Source organism: Ceratotherium simum, chromosome X (assembly GCF_057802395.1).
Source record: "Ceratotherium simum simum isolate JZ-2026a chromosome X, ASM5780239v1, whole genome shotgun sequence".
Lineage (NCBI taxonomy): Eukaryota > Metazoa > Chordata > Mammalia > Perissodactyla > Rhinocerotidae > Ceratotherium > Ceratotherium simum.
This window is the reverse complement of record NC_141940.1, coordinates 4,860,510-4,881,234: the sequence shown is the minus strand read 5'-3', so window position 1 is coordinate 4,881,234 and position 20,725 is coordinate 4,860,510. Positions and strand designations below refer to the sequence as shown.

General features: G+C 42.6%; 1 protein-coding gene across 2 annotated transcripts in view; it reads left to right on the top strand.

Annotated features, from left to right (window-relative positions):
• MTMR1 (myotubularin related protein 1) overlaps window positions 1-20,725 on the top strand; it is a 69,158-nt gene that overhangs the window by 675 nt on the left and 47,758 nt on the right. For both annotated transcript variants that reach the window (XM_087427536.1, XM_087427535.1), the window contains exon 2: window positions 5,491-5,596. In XM_087427536.1, the coding sequence (XP_087283662.1) occupies window positions 5,491-5,596 (106 nt within the window). The remainder of the gene's footprint in view (window positions 1-5,490; window positions 5,597-20,725) is intronic.

Sequence of the window (20,725 nt, the reverse complement as noted above, 5' to 3'; positions counted from 1 at the left end):
GGCTAGGGGTGGGGCCTGGGAGGCGGAACCCCGCAGTGTTGGAGCGGGTGCAGATGAAGGCAGAGATACCCTGATTTGAAAAACTGGGATGGAAAACTGCTCCTGATGGAGGAACACACAATCGTTTACTTTCAGTTCTTCACACTTGGAAGGAACCGGTTGATTGTTTTCGTGAACACATAAGCCTACTGCTTCTTGGGCAGTTGCAGAACCAAGATAAATCAGAAGTCTAAAGCGACCATGTGCAACTGGGAGGGCCACTCTAACGCTCTGAGGACAAGGGATGGGTTATCCCATGGCCCGGAATATCCAGTCTCCCCACATCTTGGCCATTTCGCTGACACTAGAGTGCAGTTAGGCAACAGATGCTGTTGTAAGGCAGCTCGGTCAGTTTCAGATGTTCATTCCTGCAGGTCTTAGTCATACCAGTGAGCTGAACTTTTGGGAGTTTCCAAAAGCTTAGGAACAACAAGAAACACTCCCTTTGGTTCTACCTCAGTGTAAGTACAATGGATTTTAATAAATGAATCGCCCAAGTCGTTAGCTTCACTGAAAACTAATCACAGCTAACACAGTATTTGGAATGGTCAGGATTTCACTCACCTGCAGATATGCGACAATGTCTGAGGGCTTGGAGAGTCAGAGAATACTACAAGATGGCTTTTGCTCTCTGGCTTACCATGTAGTGGAGAATGCAAACAAACCAGCAATTTAAATCAAATGTGATAAAAGCTTGGGTGGAGGTAACCGCAGAAGTACTCTGGATGGTGTATGCATGGGACTCATCTGAGAAGCTTATAAGAGCTCCAGGTGGCCAGACCCCACTCCTGACGATTCTGATTCAGGAGGTTTGCGGTGAGGCCCAGAACTTAGTATTTTTTAAAGAAGCTCCGCAGCCTCAGTTGTGATCCACTGCACTGTGGGTACATGGAGGTGGGGTACTTGATTTATTTTCATTGGGGGTGGGGGTCAGGGAGTATGGGCAATAAGTGAGGGCCTTCTGAAGAAGCTGACATTTGAACTTGAGGGTGAAGAATGAGAAGTTAGCCAGGGGACAGAGTGGGAGGGCTTTTTGGCAATGGGAGTGGACTGTACAGTCATGCAGGTGATGCTGGAGGTGGGGAACTGGAAAGAGAGAGTCCCTGCAGGAAGGCAAGGGCCAGATCTTGGGGGGCTTGTGTGCCTTCCTAGCGAATTGTGCCTTTATCCTTGAGGCCGATGCTTCTCGGCAGGGTCCTGTACAGGCTGCATCAGAATCACCTCCAGTGCTTAATTCAAATGAAGATTCTCGGGTCTCACCCTGAATCTAGTCCATCCACCTCTGGGGTAGAGCCTGGAATTCTGCATTTTAAGCACCCACCTTAGCTACAGTTAGGGTGGGCCATGGGGTGTCTTTTGCCCAGGGTAGTACTCATTTACTAGTTGGGCCAATGTAATGATTAATAGCATCCTCCTTCAACTCACAATACTGTATTGGTTTGGACGAGAAATTATATGGTCACCCTAGCTATGGGGACCACCAAAGGTTTTCCATCAGGTGAGTTACAGGATGGGATTGATGGTGGAGAAGGATTGCTATATAATAGTGTGGTGAATGGACCTGTGGCGAGGGTCTTACTTAGTAGGTTATGGAAATGCTAATCACTCAGTCATTTCTTCTGTGAATACGAGTGCCTCCTCTGTGTCAGGCACTGTGCAGGGTCTGGGGATACAGCAGGGAACAAACACACAGGACTCCCTGCCCTCGTGGAGTATAGGTTTGGTGGGAGAGATAGACAAAAAAAAAAACAAAAAACAAGTACAATGTGTTCTCTGTTAGATGGTGATATGTGCTAAGGGGAGAAAGGAAGTTGGGACGGGATAGCAGTTTGGGGAGTTGGGGAGTATGCAGTTTGGGGAGCGGTTGGACTCTTGTGGAGGATGGTCAGGGAAAGCCTTGCTGAGAAAGGCGACATGTGAGTAGTGCCCCTAGAGAGGTGAGGGATCCAACCATACAGGTATCTGGGGCCATGGCATTCTAGGCAGAGGCCTGTGCACCCTGGGGTGGGAGTGTGAGCCAAGTGTTCAAGGATCAGCAAGGAGACCAGTGTCACCAGCAGGGAGGGAACAAGGGAGAGAGCAGTAGGGGCAGATGGTGGAGAGTCATGGGGAGCCGCTGGGGATTTTGGAGCAGGGGAGTGACATAATCTGGTGTAGATTTCAGTCAGATCTCCATGGCTGCTGTGTGGACAACAGACCGAAAGGGGAAGGGGTTGGAGCAGAGAGACTAGCAGGTGGGAGGCTGTTGCAGTCGTCCAAGTGAGAGAGGATGGTGGCTTTGACTAGAGCAGTGGGGTGGAGGAAGGGAGAAGTGGTCAGATGCTGGATAGAATTTGAAGAAAACCTGCAAGGTAGAGCCAGTAGGTTAGCTGAAGATTGCTTGTTGGGTAGGAGAGAAGAAGAGACAAGGACGATCCCAAGGTTTTTTTGGCTTGTGGGAAAATGGTGCTGCTGAGACGGAGAAGCCTGTAAGTGGAGCAGGGTTAGGAAATTACTTGTCGGCATGTAACAATAACAACAGCTCTGCACATATGAGTTAGGAGATGCCAGTTGTATGTCCCAGAGCAGAAGTCAAGAGGCATGTGGTTTATATGAGCCTGGAGTTCAGGGGTGGTGTCTGGGCTGGAGACCTAAATTTGAGAGTCATCAGCATAGAGATGGGGCTTAAATTCACAAGGCAGGAGGAGAACACAGAAGAATGATGGGCATCTGGAAAAGGAATTGGAACAGGACTTGGGCAAGGTGCATTCTCATGGTACTTAGCAGATAAGAGTGAGGCGACTTGGTGAGCGTTCAGATGTGAGAGTGAAGTTGCGGGTGGGCTCTAAGGGAAACTCCAGCTTTCAGGCCTGGAGCGCCTGGGTAACTGGCTGTGCTTTTCTCTGACTTAGGAAACACAAGGGGTTGGGGAGCGGCTTGTGGGCTGAGCTGCTGATGCTGGTTGAGTTGGCATGGTCTCTGGGACCGACTAGAGGAGATGTCTCATAGGATCATGGCCATTGAGATCAGGAGAGTCCAGGTTGGAGGAAGAAAGCTGGGAGCCCCCAGCCTGCAAGTAGTTGTTGATACGAGGAGTGTGGAGGGAGATAGCACAGACTAAAGAGAAGAAAGAGGGGAGAGGAGACTTGGCTTCCCTTCTCAGTTCTGTCATCATGACAAGCTCTGATTGACACTCTTCTGTTAAATGTGCTCCCTGGAGTGGAACTTGGCTCTCCGGGTGTGGCTCAGCCATGCCCCGTGAACTGTGGGGCCCTCCGCTCTCTTCTGAACACTGTACTTCTGTTAATGATGACAAAGCTGCGGTCCTGCGAGAGGATGTGGCTTGCTCAAGGTCACGAAGCTAGCTGGTGACAGAAACAGGACTCGGATCCAGGCCTCCTGTCTACCAGCCCACTCTACCACGCTGTTTGTAACTGTGTTGGCCGGGACGCTTCTGGTTGCAGGTGACAAAAAACACACATCATTCTAGCTTAAGTCAAAGAGGAAATGTCTTGGCGCACACCACTGCTGCAGATGGGGGAAAGGTGGCCACGGGCACGTTTCGAGCCACAGTTGCAAACAGTGTAGTCGGGGCTCCCCAGCTCTTGTTTTTTCTTGTCTCACTCTTTGTCTCTGTGGGTTCATCAAGGTGGCAGGGTGAGGAGCAGCCTCCAGCAGCGCTAGGGGCAGATCTATACAGCTCAGAATCCAAGAGGAAAGCCTGGGATGGCCTGGCCTGGGTCGCTCCCCTACAAGTCGGTGCAGGAGGAGCAAGGGGTCAGCCCCTCTTTTCCCCTCCCCACAGAATCCTACGAAGTGGAGTGGGGCAGTTCCCCACAGTAGAGACAAGTGTCCTTGTCAGAAGAAGGGAGAGGGATGCTGGGTAGATGGTAACACAGGTCACCCACAGTGGGTGACCAGGAGGGTTCCTGCTGTTAGGTTTGCAGTCAGGGGTAGGTGCTGGTGGAGAAAAAGGCAAGATGACAAGAAATGTATGATTTAACAGGCGATAAAGGTAACCTAAGCTTTAAAAAGGAAACTAACCTGCCTTCTTTTTCCTCTTAGTTAGAAATTGTGGTAAATAGATTTTTGACATATGGTAGGAATGTCTGCCCTTTCACTGAATGTTTTTACTTATATTTTCAGCCCCACAGGTAACCACTGGGCTGTCTTGGTTAGAGACTGCAATGTGGATCACTAGTCGAGAGTAGAGAACATCAAATATCTTTATTTTACTATTTAGTTTTTTTTTTTTACATACTGCCTAGGGATTCCAGGTTTTTCTGTCCTTCCAGTATGTAAGTCTGGATTTAATTAGTGATGAGATTTTTAAAGGTCTGGAACATTCTTTACAGTGAAAGCTACCTGCCAAGTAAACTTTCATAAGCTTCTTTTGCCCTTTTCCTTGATTTCTTCAGTGTTTTGACAAGTTGAGGGAGGAGCCCAGCCCCTGGGGGAAGTTTATAATTCCCTCACTGCCTAGTTTGCTTATTTGCTCCTTTAAGTCAGGTGAGCACAGCCTGACCACTTGCAAGTCGTGTGATCTTGGTCAAACACTGGATCCTCTGTTTTCGCATCTGTGAGATGGGTCCGGCGAGGCTGCGTGTGGAAATGTGTTGAACACTTTAGAGCACCATGCAAGTGGAAGATGCCATTTTCTTTGTATTGTTGTGTTCTCCTATAAGGCAGTGGCTAGCTTCTGTGGCGCTGGCCTCTGTTTTGCCCTCCAGCTCAGTGAGTTGGTCACTATTGGTTATGCTGTATCCTGGAAGGACACCCCAGTAGAACTGGAGGCAGGCCTGCCACTTTCTGCCAGTTTTCTCATCTCAGAAACAAGTTGACTGGTCCCTGTTCTGCCTTCTTATCACACCAGGGTTGTGAGGCTCTGATATAATAACAGACCAGAAAAGCCTTTTGTAAGTTGTCAAAGCACTTACGGAAATGTAAGGTAGCATTATTACTACATGAAGGACATTGTTTTTCTAGTCTGTTCTTTTTAAAATCACATAATCGACTTTGCTCCATTAAGAGTGACTTTGATTCACTTGAAATTGTATTATTTTCTAGATTTAAAACTACCAACATGAAATTGATTGGATGTTTGAGAAGCATATGCTCTAAGATAAATATTTCACTTTAAAATTAATTTTCTATATACACTACATTAGGAAGAGTCACTCTATATAATTTTAATAGAGTAAAATTCCATTAAATGATAGTGAGTACATGCTTACCTGTCTAATGTCTAATGCCCTGAAAGGTTGATTCATTTAAAATCAACCAGGAACCTCATCTTACTTCCTAGTTGTCAGTCAGTACTTCAGTTCTTATATTAAATGTAAAGGTAACCAAATAGTCTAATAAAAGCTCATTTTCAGGAAAAAAGAAATGTGCATATATCCCTAGTCAGTGCTCATTTTTCTCACTGAGAGCCTGTGTCTTAAAATATTTTAATCACACTATTTCTTTTAGTCCTACAGGATCACATGTTGAATGGTGTAAACAGCTTATAGCTGCTACAATTTCTAGTCAGATTTCAGGTTCAGTGACATCAGAAAATGTATCCCGAGATTACAAGGTAAGCAGCATGGAGTCCTGAATTCATTTTTGGTATAGTGGGCAGCCAAGAAGCTTTGCATTGTTAATTCGAGGGAGACTTTGGGCCCTTGCTGCTCAGGGGTCATGTGCTTGGGAATAAGGGGAAAGGTTCTCTGTTTTTAGATCTGAACTTTAGAAGAAAAATTTTACCAGGATCTAGTGTATGTGGTCATAGTTTTGTAATTGAGAGAAAAAGCTGTCTTTAGAGTATGATCATTCTTTTAAAAATCCAGTTCCATTGTATTATTATATTATATATTATATTTTTGTATTTTATTATAATAAATGCCTGTATTTTCTTTGTTAGTATTCTGAATTTCAGAAAACGTCTGATGTCCAGTATTTCCCTAACTTCACAATTTGTTTCTGTATTTAGGTACTAGCTGTGGGTTTTCACCATTAACATGTGATACTAGAATGCAAAAAACTTGCAAAAGCTCAAGACTATTGTTTGGGCAGCTTCATTTTTTAGTCCTTATTGAATTGAGAAATCTCTTGTTTGTTTTAAAAGTTGGATTCCCTGCTTATTCTAAAGTTAAGAGTGATAAGCTCCTTGTCAGCAGAGCGTTGGGGCTCTTTTACTCACCGCTGCTCCCCCAGCACCATCCTGGGACATGACAGGTGCTCAGTGAATGCTTGTTGAGTCAGTTAACACACACAAAATGTGCGTGCTCCATCTTTGTTCAAGCTGAAGACTAACTTTGTTTTACTGTCAATAAACTGTTAACAGGTACATTGAATGAAGCCATTCCAGTAGAAGTGTTTGCTTGAATTGAGGTTGCAGTTTATTATAGTCAGTTTTGCTTGCTAGTAAGAGATAATTGATTTTTACAAATATGTGTGAATTATATTTAGTATCCCAGACTACCCTCAGTCAACAGTCTCTCCAAATTGCGGTCCTTGCCAGGCATTACATCTTACAAACAGTTCAAGAACTATAATCAAGATCCTAATTCATTCTTAATAGCTGCTCCTTGTTTGAGGGCTCTAGCCTCAGTTTCTAGACTCAAGAGGCCATGTGATTGAGATCTGCCCATCATGCTGTACTGGCTTCATCCAAGCCGTCAGATGCTGTTGAGTATGCCTACCAAAGGGAGGCACGGCTGCGGTAAATAGAAATTGGATAATGTACTCAGACAGAAGAGTGACAGTAGAGTCCTTAATAGGCTTCCCTGCTACCTGGTTTTCATGTTTGCCCACATAGGAGCAGCTGGGACTCCTGGGCCTCGAAACCCGGCGGGACTAATTGCATCATCAGTGCCTGACTGGCTGGTCGCTGAGCAACTGCTGACTCTACTGGTCCAGTTGCCCTCTTGCCCCCACCTTAGTTGAGAAACTGCCCCACTGAGTGGAGAGGCTCAAGGACCCTTATTAAGAGAGAATAGCTCTCAGACCTTGAAATGATTTTCTTTGCAGACGATTATGAGTTACCTGCAACGTTTTCATTATAGTCGAATAGTTGTGAGTGCTGTGTGGCTTCTATAAAAGATTGAATGTTGACTGTGTGCATAGCTGTCTAACCTTTACATTAATAGATCAGACTGAATCTGTACTTGAACATGAAGTAACTAGAGATTTTTGATTTTAGTCTATTTACAAATTTTGTGTAGCAGAATTAGCTCTTATTGGAATGGCTTAACAGATGGTATACAGAAAAAGTAAGGTTTTTCTCTATTTTGTAAATTGAATTTTAAGTACCTACATCAGATCATAGCTAAAGCCTTTGATGAATTATTGTAAGAGAGCATGTTTTATAATTATCTTTGTTTTATTTGCCCTACTGTAGCCAAGTCTGCAAAGTTGGTGTCAAATTTATAATTCAGGATTTATGTTTTCTTCAAGGAGAGTTTTTTAAAATAATAAAAGCATAAAATGTTTCTAAACCACAAGGATAGTTTTATGTGTTACTTGTAAAGTAGTTCTCAAAATCAGGGTAACCAGGATGGACCTTTGGGACACCTCTGGCGTGGCAGCCATTGCATGCAGTTGGCTCTGAAGGTCCAGATACAATTCCTTGAGGATTTAATTTGCAGTGATCAGTTGATAATATTTGAAATTATCTATTGTGCAAATATCTTATTTGAAATACACACTCAATTTGGAGGTTAATTTATTATAGGTTACACTCAATGTCAGTAATTAAATGCGAGCAGATGTTACTGTGGAACGGAGCACTCACATCTTGATTTGAAATGCTGATTGTCTTCTCAGTTGTAGGCTGCTGAGGATAGTTCTACATCCTCATCCACACTCTAGCACGTACAGGGCTCGATGGTTTTGTAATACTTTTTGACATATCATCCATTTACGCCTTAAAACAACCCAGTGAGGCAGCTTTTATTATAATCATCATTTAACAGATGAGGAAAACAAGGTTCAGAGAGGTTAAGTGACTTGCTTAGTATCACACACTTAGACTTGAGATTTGAACCCAAGTCATCCTATTGAAAAGCTAGAATGATTTTAAAACTTTTGTCCCGGGCCGGCCCCGTGGCCTAGCGGTTAAGTGTGTGCGCTCCACTACTGGCGGCCCTGGTTCGGATCCCAGGTGTGCACTGACGCACCGCTTCTCCGGCCATGCTGAGGCCGCGTCCCACATACAGCAACTAGAAGGATGTGCAGCTATGACATACAACTATCTACTGGGGCTTTGGGGAAAAAAAAGGAGGAGGATTGGCAATAGATGTTAGCTCAGAGCCAGTCTTCCTCAGCAAAAAGAGGAGGATTAGCATGGATGTTAGCTCAGGGCTGATCTTCCTCACACACTCACACACACACACACACACACACACAAACTTTTGTCCCACCTCCTTGTCCACTGTTTTTCAAAATGTGATCTTTGGGTCTTCCTGCATCAGCGTTCCCTGGTGCCTGCCCAAATGTGGCTTCCATGACCCCCTCCCACTCAGTGAATCAGAATCTCTGAGTGCAGGGAACCAAGTGCCTCATATATTTCTTATGTACAGTAAAATATGAAAAGCTAGGCTTCCTAGGTTTATATCTGTTGAAATTGGTGATGGGACCATACATTTCTGATACATTCCCACAAATCTGAATGATTAGTCACTCGTGTTAGATTTTGGAGAACAATTGTTTTATTATATACTCATATCATAAATTGACAGCTCAGGGTCAGATCACCCAGAGTGTGGTAAGAATATCAGTGGTATCACATGAGATGAGTGTAGATGGTATGTCCGTGGACATGTTTTAACAGTAACGTAATTATTTTAGTGTGTATTAGAAACACTAGCACATCAAACATGTGATTTATGTTATTGCTTAGAGCCAGGCAAAGTATGAAAAAGGAGTGGATTTAAAGTCAATATAAAGGGCCGGCACCGTGGCTTAGAGGTTGGGTGCGCACGCTCCGCTGCTGGCGGCCCCAGGTTCGGATCCCGGCGCGCATCAACGCACTGCTTCTCCGGCCACGCTGAGGCCGCGTCCCACATACAGCAACTAGAAGGATGTGCAACTATGACGTACAGCTATCTACTGGGGCTTTGGGGGGAAAAATAAATAAATAAAATCTTTAAAGTCAATATAAAGATAAGTACATTAATTACATTAAATATTAATTAGTACAGGTGATATGCAGATACAGCAAACCAAACTTGTAGAGGTGGTATATGAAATTACAGAAGTTTGGGAACATTGTCCCAGCTGAAAGAGTAGATAGGGATTATGTTGAATTGTGGATCAACTCAACTGATAAATGTATGCTTAGTAACAAATCATCCTGAAGATTTGCTGGATAAGTAAGACTGCTAGAAGAAATGTAATAAAATGTTTTGTTTGCCTGACCCTCCCCCGCTACCAACTCAATTACTTTCATTTTTACTGGGCTAATAACAAAGAGTAAAAATCTTTCTCTTGAATTTGTGAAAAATTTTAAGAACAAGATCTGAATGTAATGTTCCATAGATTAGATGAAATAATACAGTTACAAATTGTAATGAAACATTTTTAGAAACTATTAGTAAGAGTGAGATAGAGTTGATCAGTTTCCATCGTTTGGAAAGTAGAACTAGGCCAGGAAGAGGGAACATGATGGAGTAGTACAAACAGTACTGGTTAGCTTTGTGACCTTGTATAACCTCTCAGTGTCAGTTTCCTTATCTGTAAGGATAAGAGAGTTTGGATTAGATTGTAAGTCTCTAAATTTCTTTCTTTCTAGAACATTCTTCAATTCTGTTTTATCTAAAACGATTTGATTCTAGCTAGCCTTCAGGAAATTAGGACACTTTAATTTTAATGTGATCATCTTCCTTCCTCTGGCTCTATCATCATCATCATCATCATCATCATCATCATCATCTCTCTGTACCTCTCCTCCTGTTTCTCCTCCCCTCATCCACGCATACACAGTAGCTAGATTTCTTCTTTAACCATTCTGAAGAAAAAGGAGAAAATGGAGAAAGTCCTGTACTAAGTTTAATCATTTAATAGGTTAGTATAGTGATTAAATTCTGGATCTTCAACAAAAATTTCCAGAAGAGCTTTGGAGGGAAGTAGGGTGCAGTGTACAAGAAAGGCTTCATTATGCTTGAGCTAGGTCTTAGTTAATATTTCTTAAATTGAGTACTAATCTATGAAGAGGGAAGCTTGAGCATGATCTTTCCGAATCCATGGGCGTAATCCATTGTTGATAGCTTGGCCTCATGATCTATTGATTAAATCAGAGTTTGCAACCACAAATGTCTACGTGGGATAGTTAACAAGCTAGGCAGACATAGAGGGGGCTGTGGAGAGTACAATATGTTCCTCTAAAAATAAATAAAAAAACTCCCTGCTACTGCCTGTTTGAGCAGTAGGCCTCCAGTTTGTAATCACTGTAACAGAAAAGTGCTATCCTATCTCTCAGAGTTACTTGTGGGGAAGAATTATTTCTTAAAAATATCAAGATTTGGGCCTCTGCTTCTGGAAAGATGGAACAGATGTACTTTTTCTTTTTTTTTTTTTTTTAAAGATTTTATTTATTTATTTTTTCCCCCCAAAGCCCCAGTAGATAGTTGTATGTCATAGCTGCACATCCTTCTAGTTGCTGTATGTGGGACTCGGCCTCAGGATGGACGGAGAAGTGGTGCCTCGGTGCACACCCGGGATCCGAACCCGGGCCACCAGCATCGGAGCGCGTGCACTTAACCACCAAGCCACGGGGCCGGCCCTGTACTTTTTCTTATTCTTCACGCTAAGTACAACTGAAAACCCTGGACATTATCTGTAAAATAAACATAAGAATGCCCTGAAAGGTAGAAAGAAGGCGGCAGACTGATTAGGGACATCAGGACTCAAGGAACGACAGGGAGGTGAAGTCCCTGGGTTTTGTTTTTGCCACATATGTCCCAGACTTGTTGCTGAAGAAGCCAGCAACCCAGAAATGCCAACAGGCGCAGACAACAAAAGCCTACTCTCTCTAGCCAAAGGACCAGGAAGCGGGCAGCAGAGCAAAAAGACTCTTAGACACTCATCACTGTACTCCAGCCAAACACCACAGAAAAAGTTGCAGCCCCACACCCACTCCGCCAGCGAAGCCAAGTGGGGAGCCTAGATTCCATCTTTGCCAGACTGTAATGAGGCACTGCAAACCCCTGCAGCAGTGGTGTCAGTGGAGGCCATGTGGGGGGCAGTAACGAGGTACCCCTGCCACTCCCAGCTGGGGAGGTATCAGTGGAAGCCTAGCTGAGCGCTGGAACTCTTGCCCCCACTCAGCAGTAACTAGGAATCCGCCATCATCCAGTGTCAGTGGAGGCTGAGTGGGAAACCTGGACTTCTATGCCAACCTGGCTGTAATGAGGCAGTAACCCCCGCCTTCTGCTGGAGCAGTGTCAGAGAGAGCCAGCTGAAACAGAAGGCTTAAATAAGATCTACATTCTCAGAATATAATACTCTAAATGTCCAGATTTCCATTGAAAATCACTCATCATACCAAGAACCAGAAAGATCTCAAACTGAATGAAAAAAGAGAATCAATAGGTGCCCCAATTGAGATGACAGAGATGTTCAAATTGTGTGAAAAAGATTTTAAAGAAACCATCATAAAATTGCTTTAATAAGCAGTGACAAATATGCTTGAAACAATGAAAACTTAGGGAGAGACAAGAAATAGAAAAGTTTCAGTAAAGAAATATGAGATAAAGAAGAACCAAATGGAAAATTAAAAACTGAAAAATACAGTAACTGAAATAAAAACGTCAATGGATGGGTTCAACCGCAGAATAGAGAGGACAGAGAAAAGAATTGGATGAATCTTAAGGGAATTACACTGAGTAAAAAAGTGCCACTCCCAAAAGGTCACATACTGTATGATTCCACTTATGTAACAGTCTTCAAATGACAAAATTATAGAAATGGAGAACAGATTAGTGGTTGCCAGTGGCTGAGAAGGGGAGGGGCGGGAGGGAAGTGGGTGTGGTTATAAGAGGGCAACGTTAGGGGTCCTCGTGGTGATGAAATTGGTCTGCAGCTGGACTGTATCAGTGTCAGTGTCTTGGTTCTGATATTGTACTATAGTTTTGTAATACACTACCATAGGTGAAATTGGGTGACATGGTATATGGAATCTCTCTGTATTATTTCTTACAAGCACATGTGAATCTACAATTATAATTAAAAATTTAGTTTTTAAAAAGTCAAAATTTTTACAGACTGCTGAATGATTATTGCATGTAAAATAAATTTTGATTAAAATTTATAATAATTCACAATACATCAAAAGTATTATTCAGGGGCCAGCCCAGTGGCATAGTAGTTAAGTTTGCGCAATCAGCTTCAGTGGCCTGGGGTTCGCAGGTTCGGATCCTGGGTGCAGACCTATACACTGCTTATCAAGCCAAGCTGTGGCAGGCGTCCCACATATAAAATAGAGGAAGATGGGCACAGGTGTTAGCTCAGGGCTAATCTTCCTCACCAAAAAAAAAAAAAAAAGTAGTATTTAAATGAAACATATATTCATGCTAATAAAGATGTTAGAATCTAGTTAGTGAAAAGAGTATCGACATTCATCCTTGTACTAGTTCAATTACAAGTATCCTCCTCCCTTTTGTAATTGGAAATTGGGGCCAGCATGCTTCATGGAGGATGGAATTGAACGGCTCTGGAGGGCTTTAGGGAGTGGAAAGTGAGTGTTTCAGGTTAGGGTTTGACAAAGGGGATCAGGCAAGGGGCCGGCCCCGTGGCTTAGCGGTTAAGTGCTCACACTCTGGTGCTGGCGGCCCGGGTTCAGATCCCAGGTGCGCACCGATGCACCACTTGTCAGACCATGATGTGGCGGCGTCCCATGTAAAGTGGAGGAAGATGGAGACAGATGTTAGCCCAGGGCAACTCTTCCTCAGCAAAAAGAGGAGGATTGGCGTAGATGTTAGCTCAGGGCTGATCTTCCTCACAAAAAAACATTGGGGAGAGGGATCAGGCAAGGTTCAGGTGTGACTTGTTTCCTAAAGACCAAGGTTGTATTTTGATGACTAGTTGGAAATTTTATTGGCCCATCCTGGCCTCTGACTCTGGCTGGCTGGTGAGCACTAAGCTGCATCGACTTCTGGTTATTGAGGCTCCTAATCGTTTCTCTTGAGGTTCCAGCAAGAGGAACAATTTCCTGACCCGACAGTTCAAACTTCTTAGCAGGGTATAACCTCTTCTTTTAAATTAATTTTGTAGCCATCTCATCGCTAAAGCAAAATTACTTTATTTACAGACTTTACACCTAAAACAGAAAACAGTGGTGTTTTTACTCCAGTATTACAATCTTTTCTTGAAAAGAAGCCTCTTAGAGACATAAGTTCAAAGATAACTCATTTATTTAAAAAGCCCTGATAATTATTTTACTTAGAATTGTCTCATATGGTTCATCAAAAAGATCATAAAATTTGGAGTCAGAGCACTTTGTCTTGAGTCCCAGCCCTGTAACTGACTAGCTGCCCAAGAATTTACTTAACCTGTTGAGACTCACTGTCCTCATCTGCCTAATGGGGGTTACAGCAGGGGTTTAATGTATTAAATAGGGCAACAGATGTATGAAATGCATACAGTGCTCATTTACTGTATACTATTACTCTACAAAAATATCTATGACATGTGAAAATGAATACCAGAGGAGTGTATTGTAATTGCTGAACACCGAGCTGCTTCCATAAATGTGATGTCAGCGCCTGTTACGTGCAAGGGCCTGGGCTGGGCTGGGCTGCATGGACTTCATAGTAGGGGAAGGAGACACCAGAAAATATAGTACAAGTTGGGCTGTGGTGAGTGTTAAAATAGACAAGTAAACAAGGTGTGGTGGGAGGAGTGAGGAGGCAGAGCGGGGCATTCTGGGCGTGAAGCCATGAGAGCCTTTGGCAGAAGGGCAACAGGTTTAGGTGGGGCCTTATTGAGGTTAAGAGCATGGGCACTCAAACCAGCCGGTATATTGCTGGCTCTGTGACCTTGAGTAAGGTACTTCCCGCTGCTGCCTCAGCTTCCTCATTTGTCACCTGGGGATGATAGTAGTCTCCTTCCCTGGTGGCTGGGAGGGTTGAGATAACGCACCTAAAGCATTTAGCACAGTGCCTGACGTGTAGTGGGCCTTCAACAAATGCTTGTTGGTATTTGTATTACTGGTACTGGCTGTGTTTGAAAACTTTCTGAAATGCTTTCACGCTGTTGGGGATTTAGGGATGTCAGCTGTTACTTTCTGAAGAATTAAGACGGGAGCTGAGTAGATTCAGACCACAATACCAGCTTTATTAGTTGATTAAAGCTGGCTTGGAGGGCCTGGCTTAGGAGTGAGGTCACAGTCAGCCCAGAATTGCACACACTCATCCAAAGGCATAACACTTCTGACGCCAGATGTGTGGGTTTATTCCCACACCGGCTAATTCTCCAGCACCAGCTGAATGTCCTACAATTTATTTCTGACACTAACCAGAGTTAGCGCAGACCCCATGGGTTACGGGCTCAGTCCCCCAAGACTGCCCCTCACTTCAGATACCAGTCGCAAGTAGTGGGTCCCCAAGTTGCCCACAACTTCTGCCCGGCTTGGCTACAAATCGGGGGTTCCCATGATCCCCTCCTTGAATTTGATCGTTTGCTAGAACAACTCGTGGGACTCGGGAACACGTTTACCAGTTTATTAAAGGATATAATAATGGACATAGATGAACAGCCAGATGAAGAGATACATAGGGCAAGGTCTGGGAGGGTCCCAAGTGTAAGAGCTTCTGTCCCCGTGGGGTTGGGGTGTACTACCCTCCCGGCATGTGGATGTGTTCAACCCAGAAGCTCTCCAAATCCCATAGCTTAGAGATTTTTAAGGAGGCCTCATCACATAGGCGTGATCGATTATTAACTCATTTTCCGACTCCTCTCCTCTCCCCGGAGGATGAGGGAGGGGAGCTGAAAGTGCCAAGCTTCTGATCCTGGCCTAGTCTTTCCTGTGACCAGCCCCCATCCAGGACCCCATCAAGAGTCACCTCATTAGAACAAAAGATGCTCCTATCATCCATGAAATTCCAAGGATTTTAGGAGGGCTGTGTCAGGAACCGGAGTCAAAGAATATTAGAACAAAAGATGCTTCTAGCACCCTATTTACAAGCGTTTTAGGAGCTCTGTGTCAGAAAGCGGGGTCATTTCACAGAGCTTTTTCTTGAGTTAGTGAAAGCCGTTTAGAGGCAGGTAAATTTTTAGTTATGTTCAAGCAGTCTGCTGTGTTAAATAGATGAGGATTCATTATTAACGTTTTTGCACCTTCTCATAGGTTCTTGGCATGTGTAAGAGTTGAGAAGATGGGATGTGGGACAGGTCGAGAGAGTTGCGGTGCAAGTTGGAGGGGCTGAGATGCATCAACTAAAAAAGGTTCCCTATTAGCACTGAGTCTAACAAGTCCCGCTTCATGAGTACTCACCCACCCCAGGTAGAGTTAGGTTATCGATGTAACCCTCCCGACAACCTGTGACGAAGTGTGCTCAGCAGTACCGATTTAGAGAGGAGACTAAGACTCCCTGGGTGGATGTGGGGGTGTGGCTCGTCCCTCCGAGGGCTCTTGGCCTGTGAGTGCTGGAGGAGGATTTGACTCTGGGGCTCATTCTTTTAACCTCCTTGCCTATTTGCCTCTCTCAGCCTCGATTGGGGAGATGTTTTATGAAGTCTTCTTGAGGCTTAGAGAAATGACTCCTGGGGTCTTAGAGCTGGTCAGGACCCTGCAGTCGTTCCCCAGACTCCTTTCCTTTCGTACATGTGAAACTGAGGCCCAGTGCCCCCCAGCCGGCCCGTAAGAGCTAGCCCCAGGCCTCCAGACTTAAAACCACTGTTTTCCTCTCTGGCTTTGGTCAGAATCAGATTCAAGAAAAAAATGCCCCTCTCTGTGTGTCTGAAGTGGCTTATTTCAGGAGAGCTGTAAACTAAACCAGAGAGAAACACATGGGTGTCAACTGGGAGACTGTCAAGTGAGCCTCCACTGACTTTCCCCATCTCAGACCAAGAATACTGAGGATTTTATTACAACAGGTAAATAATTCTGTGAGTGTCAAAGCAGACTATCATCCTAGCCCTTTCCAAATGTTTGAGTTAGTTTCTCCTTCCAGTAGCAAAGGCTTATTGACGGTGGTGTATCTCCTACGTGTAAGGCCCAATTACACTGCTTGTGAATGTTGCTTTTTAGTTTACAATTGTTACTATCACTTTCTAGACAAAATGTCGTAAATTAATTGTAGGGACAGAGCAAATGTGAAAATAATAGCATGCTAGAGCAGAGGTTTGGAAGTAGAGAGGGGAAAGGAGGAAAGAGGTAGTGGTGTTGATTTCTTTACCAACCCAGAGGGAGTTAAGAGAGATTGTCTGTACATCGAGGGCTATAGTTGAAGTGTGTTAATTATAGCCACACCACGCTGAGGCAGTATAGCAGACTACTCGGGTTTAAATATTTGCTCTGCCACCTTGAATTGTGCCTGGGTTTTCTCATCAAAAAATGGGGCCAATAATACTTTTTCTCTCACAAAGTTCTTCTGAGAATAAAATGAGTTAATATATACAAAGTGCTTAGAAGAGTGTCTGACACCTAAAAATCATTTCATGAGTATTTTTTTTGTGATGCAGCAGCTGCTGAAGGAAGACAATAAAAGAACTAAAAATTAAAATTTCAGTCAGCAGAGATTGGGTAGAGGGAGGTAGAAGTTTGAAAAAGCTTATTTTCTCATCTTTTAGAATTGGAGGTCACTAGCTACTGTTTAAGGTTGACAAGTCATGAAGTAGAGGTGTAACCATGCTTATGGTTAGGAAGGCAATCCTCAGAATTAAAAATAGGTCTAGTTAAACGGGGTTATCACTGAGTGATGAAGCCCGGGGAGGGGAGACTTCCTTTCTATTTTGAGTTTTTATTGCCATATATGCCCCATTTTGAGTATTTTATTAACCAAGCATGCATTTTATTTATTTTGTACTCTCTTGAGGTGTAATTAACAGATGATAAACTTCACGTATTTAAAGTGTACAATTTGATAAGTTTTTATAGGTACACACTTGTGAAACTATCCCCACAATTAAGATGATAAACATATCTATCACTTCCCCTCCAAAAAAAAGCCAGGTTTAAGCTTCTTAGTCTAAATACTCTATATTTAGGAACTCATGTCCTTTAATTCTTTTTGAGCTACAGCATCACCTAATTCAGAACACCTTTTTTACTTTAAAGAGTATTTTCTTTCAATGCTATACAATGATGTTTTTTGAAGTCTGTATCCTTTGATTCATGTGATCTTCTTATCTCTCTTGAAGAAAACCAATAAAACTAATAAGAACCTCCGATGATTTTGTTTTTTTTTAATGCTCTGTTTTTTATAGCACATCCTGTGGTTAGATGATAGGATTTCAGACTTTGGAATGGAGAACAGACGATTCAAGTCTTGCTCAGACTGTTATCACTATTTGCTTTTCACAAGTTCCATCTCTTCTGGGGTGTTTCCTCTGACCAGGGCCCCCCAGTGCATACGCTGCATGTTGAAGTAGGATTCACAGGCCAGGGGTGGAGGAGTAATGTCGCTGAAATCAGTGTCCCAATTTCATAAAGCTTGGCTTCCCCTTTGCACCGGGCAGCAGCAGGGCATCCCCTCTCCTCCCGGCCCTCCCAGACCAGCCAGCTACCTCTTCCTCCCTGGAGCTGCCCCTTCCCCATGTGGGGGCTGCTAAGGGAGGGACAGGCACCCTTCTTTCGGTGGGGCGGCCGCATCAGGGAGTTTAATTCTTCCAGAGTCCCAAGTGCGAGTTGGAAATATAATTTCTATAGAAACCAGGTTAAGATTTGTGATTAACTAGGTTTTATGATACCATTAAGGCTATAGCTGAGCTGTGCTCTGGGTCAAATGTGGGAGCTTTTGTGGTTTTTTGGTTCTTTTTTGTTTTGTTTCTGTGGGCTGGTTTGGGAGCAGAACCGCCTTTTTATATCATTGTTTCTATGGGGAATGCATTCAGTATTCCAAACAGACACACAAATGAACTTTTCAAACACAGCCTGTTCACAGTGGCTTGTAATAGCACTTGACAGAAGGGGTTTGTGTTTAAAATAATGTAGTTTGTCTTAGCCTAAGGGCGATAAATTTCGCCAAATCATAGACTTGCCTGAAAATTATAGGACAAATGTGTTAGGATTGATTTGATATGGAATGAAACGTAGAGGGCAAATGTGTTAGGATTGATCTGGTTTGTTGTATTTAGAGGCTGATGATGTTTCTTAGGGAATGGGCTGGTTTACTTAATGGCATGTTTCACAGGTCAATAGTAATGTGTCCGTGATGATGATGTTCTCTGTTTTAACTAACAGGTTTTCAGGAGGCCTGATATAAGGGTAAGGATGTTTGGCTTTCAGCAGATGAGCCTCCTGCTTGTCTGTCTCTGTGCTTATCGAACACTTAGTCTATTTAGTGTTCTTTACTTTCTCACTGGTTTTTATGAGTCACTCAGATCAATTTGCTCTGCTGTGTCATAGCTTTAAGTGTTCACTAGAAATGCTTTATTTGTTACAGTGTTTTTATGTGCAATGAAAGCCAATGTGTGTGAGGGCAGGATGCTAAAATTGTTACCAGTGTGCAATACTGACTTTTGTTGTGTTACGTGAATTCTGACCAAATGGATATTCGTGGCAGGGGCTTGGAAGGCTAGGCCCACAGAGTCCTCTTTTAACCTTGTTTATCATGTGATTCATGCTAAAGAACTTAGCAACAGCAACAAAGCGGTCAGTTGTTGTCCATCTGTCTAAGTAAGCTTTCAAGTCACCTTCGTGTGTGCATGCTGAATCCAAAAAGCAGAAGTGCAAATCTTGAGGATAAATTTAGCACAATCAGTCCCATTTAGTGTTTATTGAAATACAGATGTAGCTGTTGCAATGAGTGGGGTATAGCTTATATTTTCCTCATGATTTTCCTTCCCTTTATTTCAGCACCTTCATAAAACAAGACAAAGATTGGTAATGTGCATGCATTTAAACCTCAGTATCAGATGCTGAAAATTAACCTATTTCCATTAAATGAAAACAATGTGGATTTTGACAGAATACTTTAATGACTTCAGTTTTAAAGTTTTAATCTCATTGAAGCCAATGAAGTAGTACAAAAATCAGCAGGTTAAGTCAAGTTCTTATTATTCTAGTTGGTTTATCTTTGTTTAATCTTGTATTTACCATGTTTTGTTTTGGTCGTGGGAATCATTTTCTTTCACTGATTCACATTGTTAAATATTAGTGTTTGGCTTTCCACTTGCATGGACTTGGAAATGCTGTGTGTTTTTTTGTTGTTTAGTCATTCATTTTTCTGTTTTTAAAAATTTTATCAAAGGATGACTCCATTTTCTTTGTATTTTAAAAAATGGAAATTTCAGGGCCGGCCCCGTGGCTTAGCGGTTAAGTGCGCGCACTCCGCTACTGGCGGCCCGGGTTCGGATCCTGGGCGCGCACCGATGCACCGCTTCTCCAGCCATGCTGAGGTGGTGTCCCACATACAGCAACTAGAAGGATGTGCAGCTATGACATACAACTATCTACTGGGGCTTTGGGGGAATAAATAAATAAATAAATAAAATTATTTTTAAAAATGGAAATTTCAAAAAACTAGCTGCATTTAAAAAATTACCCTGCTTTGAAGGGTAGCAGTACCAACTGTTTACTAAATTGAATCTGATGATAAACTACAAAAATGCGTTAAGTAGCTCTTTTACTTTATTGACAAAAATGAAGGGTGGGAAATAGTAAATTATTTTAAACCTCTGCTACTTCTTCACTAATAGCCTTTTAAAGAAATATAGTAATTGGAACCAAAGTTTCATGAAGGAAAAATATATCTGTGCTAAATTTTAGTATGTTCAGGCTCAGACACTTGATACAACTTTAAAAGAGATTATAATCTTGTCATCTTCAATATTCATATTCTTTATACCACCTGCTGAACTAAAAGTCCAATTTTTAAAGCTTCAAAATCTAGTTGATTCTATGAAGAAATTAAGTTAAGAACAGTATATCGTTAAAAGATTTGGAAAAAATTTAAATAAAGATATGTGACCTTTTAGCTGTTTCTTTAAAGCATGGTGATACTGTAATTAGAAATATTTAAGTGATATTGATTCATAAATCACAATATTTAATTATCAATAAGCAATAAGTAACAGATTATATGTATATGTATGTATATGCATATGTATGTATATGTATATCTCCAGCATGTGATATGTGCATGCGCATGTGGGTGGAAATTTTGGTAATAGCTGTGGAGTTGACCCCTGGACAATATGATAGTTCTTTAGAGTATATGAATACTTACTGTATTTAAAATACATGTCTATGAACTGCTGTTCAGTTTTGGCTTGATTTTGCCCTTTATCTGGTTTCTGTGATATGCTTTATTTTCTGTGAGCATATTATGCCTCTGTTATTTTGTTTCGTTGCTATAAGCTATAGTATTGCTTGATTTTAAAAAGACCGTACATTCTTTGAAATCTATGATGTTTGCTTTTCATTTTTCTACCCCAACACAAACACAGAATACATAATTCCATTTTAGGCTGAGGATGCTATAGATGGCCTACACGTTATTTCCTTAACTCCAAGGGGGAAAATATTGTGATTTGCAAAGCCATGAAAGGTGTGTCGACTTTT